Here is a 1,938-nt window from a genome sequence, read left to right on the forward strand (position 1 = left end):
TCATTTGTGCACTACTCCCTGGCAAAAGAGAGAAGACGCAATCTTACCGCCGTATTGTGTTGGCCCCCGGTCGGAAGAACGGTACGGTGTCACAGCTGACAGGGGTGCACCGTGCACCGGCCCCAGCCCGCCAGGCGCTAGGTCTACGAAACAGTACTGTCGCCTACCACCGGCCTCTACTCGATCGGTCAGCTCGTTCCGTCCGCGATTCCGTGCCCGTGAATAGACGCGAGCGCATATGCAACAGCCAGATCAGGGGTTGGATACTTGCTTGGATTCTGCCTTGCCTTTTTGACCGGACTGGAAGAAGTGGATTCCCCGTAGTTGAAGCTAGCAGGTGCGCTGCATCTGGAAACCACGTTCCAAACCAAGCAACCAAAACCGCGGGAGCGCCGTCCCGCCGGATCTTCTGCATCCCGGCCGATCGTCGGTGGTGGTGGCGGCGGTGGCACATGCAACTTGGTTGGCGCCGTCAGCACGACGGGACCGGCCGGCCACTTGTGACTGGTCACTCGTGTGTAGTACCTTGTACACTGCAGGATAACGGGCTGCACGAACCGAAGGACTAACTGTTAGTTGAAGCAAAGCAACCGGCCGGCCGTGTGGATTTGGATGGATGGATTTGGTAATTGTCCACCCGATCATCCACATGCCGTAGACGTAGAGAGCGTGCTAGCCGCTCCACCATAAATAGGAGCTTGCATCGTGAATCTTCTCCACAATCCACTTACAGCAGCTTAATTAGCATCAGTACTAGCTACCAGCCTACCACTCGCTCGACCATATCAAGTGAACAGGAGATGGACATGGAGATCCCAGTGATCGACCTCGACGGGCTCAACGGCGACGCCGCCGAGAGGACGCCGACCATGGCGCGGCTCCACCAAGCCTGCAAGGACTGGGGCTTCTTCTGGGTACGTAAGCTAGCGACCACACCACTGCTGCTCAGTGCAATGCTTCTCTTCCATTTCATCAAGATGGCGCAGCCAACAAGGGAAACTAATATGGTCGCGTACGTACCATACCAGGGCGCAGGTGGACAGCCACGGCGTGGATGCCGCGCTGATGGAGGAGGTGAAGCGCTTCGTCTACGGCCACTACGACGACCAACTCGAGGACAAGTTCTACGCCTCCGGCCTCGCCAAGGACCTACTGCAGGCGGCCGTTCCTGACCCTGAGGATTCCAACAAACCAGTCTCCGATCAGGTGGACTGGGAAAGCGCCTACTTCATCCGGCACCACCCCAACAATGACGTCGCCGACTTCCCGGAGATCCTGCCGCCAACAAGGTCAGTGTCGTCTCCCCGATCTCCTTAATTTTGTCTGCATCCTTCTCCGACCTTGAGGATCCGTTTCACGCTCAGGGAGGTGCTCGACACGTACATCACCCAGATGGTGTCGCTCGCCGAGCGGCTTGCCGAGTGCATGAGTCTCAACCTGGGCCTCGACTGCGCCCGCATCAAAGACACCTTCGCGCCGCCGTTCGTCGGGACCAAGTTCGCCATGTACCCTGCCTGCCCGCGGCCGGACCTCGTGTGGGGCCTCCGCGCCCATACCGACGCCGGCGGCATCATCCTGCTCCTGCAGGACGACGTCGTCGGCGGGCTCGAGTTCTTCAGGGGCGACCGGGAGTGGGTTCCCGTGGGACCCACCAAGGGCAGCAGGATCTTCGTCAACATCGGGGACCAGGTGGAGGTGATGAGCGGCGGGGTCTACAGAAGCGTGTTGCACCGCGTCGCCGCCGGCCGCGAGGGCCGCCGGCTATCCGTGGCAACGTTCTACAACCCTGGGATGGACGCCGTTGTGGCGGCGCCGGTCACGGCCGTGCAGCTGTACCCCGGGGCGTACAGGTTCGGCGACTACCTCGACTACTACCAGGGCACCAAGTTTGCCGACAAGGCGGCGAGGTTTCAGGCCGTCAAGGAGCTGTTCGGTTAA

General features: G+C 60.4%; 1 protein-coding gene across 1 annotated transcript; it reads left to right on the forward strand.

Moving 5' to 3' along the window:
• Window positions 1-806: 806 nt before the first annotated feature.
• LOC124669493 (1-aminocyclopropane-1-carboxylate oxidase 1-like) lies at window positions 807-1,938 on the forward strand. Its single transcript, XM_047206105.1, has 3 exons — window positions 807-914; window positions 1,036-1,289; window positions 1,365-1,938. The coding sequence occupies exons 1-3, from the start codon at window positions 807-809 to the stop codon at window positions 1,936-1,938; spliced, it is 936 nt and encodes a 311-aa protein (XP_047062061.1).

Source organism: Lolium rigidum, chromosome 7 (assembly GCF_022539505.1).
Source record: "Lolium rigidum isolate FL_2022 chromosome 7, APGP_CSIRO_Lrig_0.1, whole genome shotgun sequence".
In the NCBI taxonomy this organism is placed as follows: domain Eukaryota; kingdom Viridiplantae; phylum Streptophyta; class Magnoliopsida; order Poales; family Poaceae; genus Lolium; species Lolium rigidum.

Bases quoted from the DNA above. Each gene is read 5' to 3' on its own strand.
- LOC124669493 (XM_047206105.1), top strand. From the start codon at position 807: ATGGAGATCCCAGTGATCGACCTCGACGGGCTCAACGGCGACGCCGCC. The intron at 915-1,035 runs GTACGTAAGCTA...ACCAGGGCGCAG, and splicing joins AGGACTGGGGCTTCTTCTGG to GTGGACAGCCACGGCGTGGA. The intron at 1,290-1,364 runs GTCAGTGTCGTC...TTTCACGCTCAG, and splicing joins GAGATCCTGCCGCCAACAAG to GGAGGTGCTCGACACGTACA.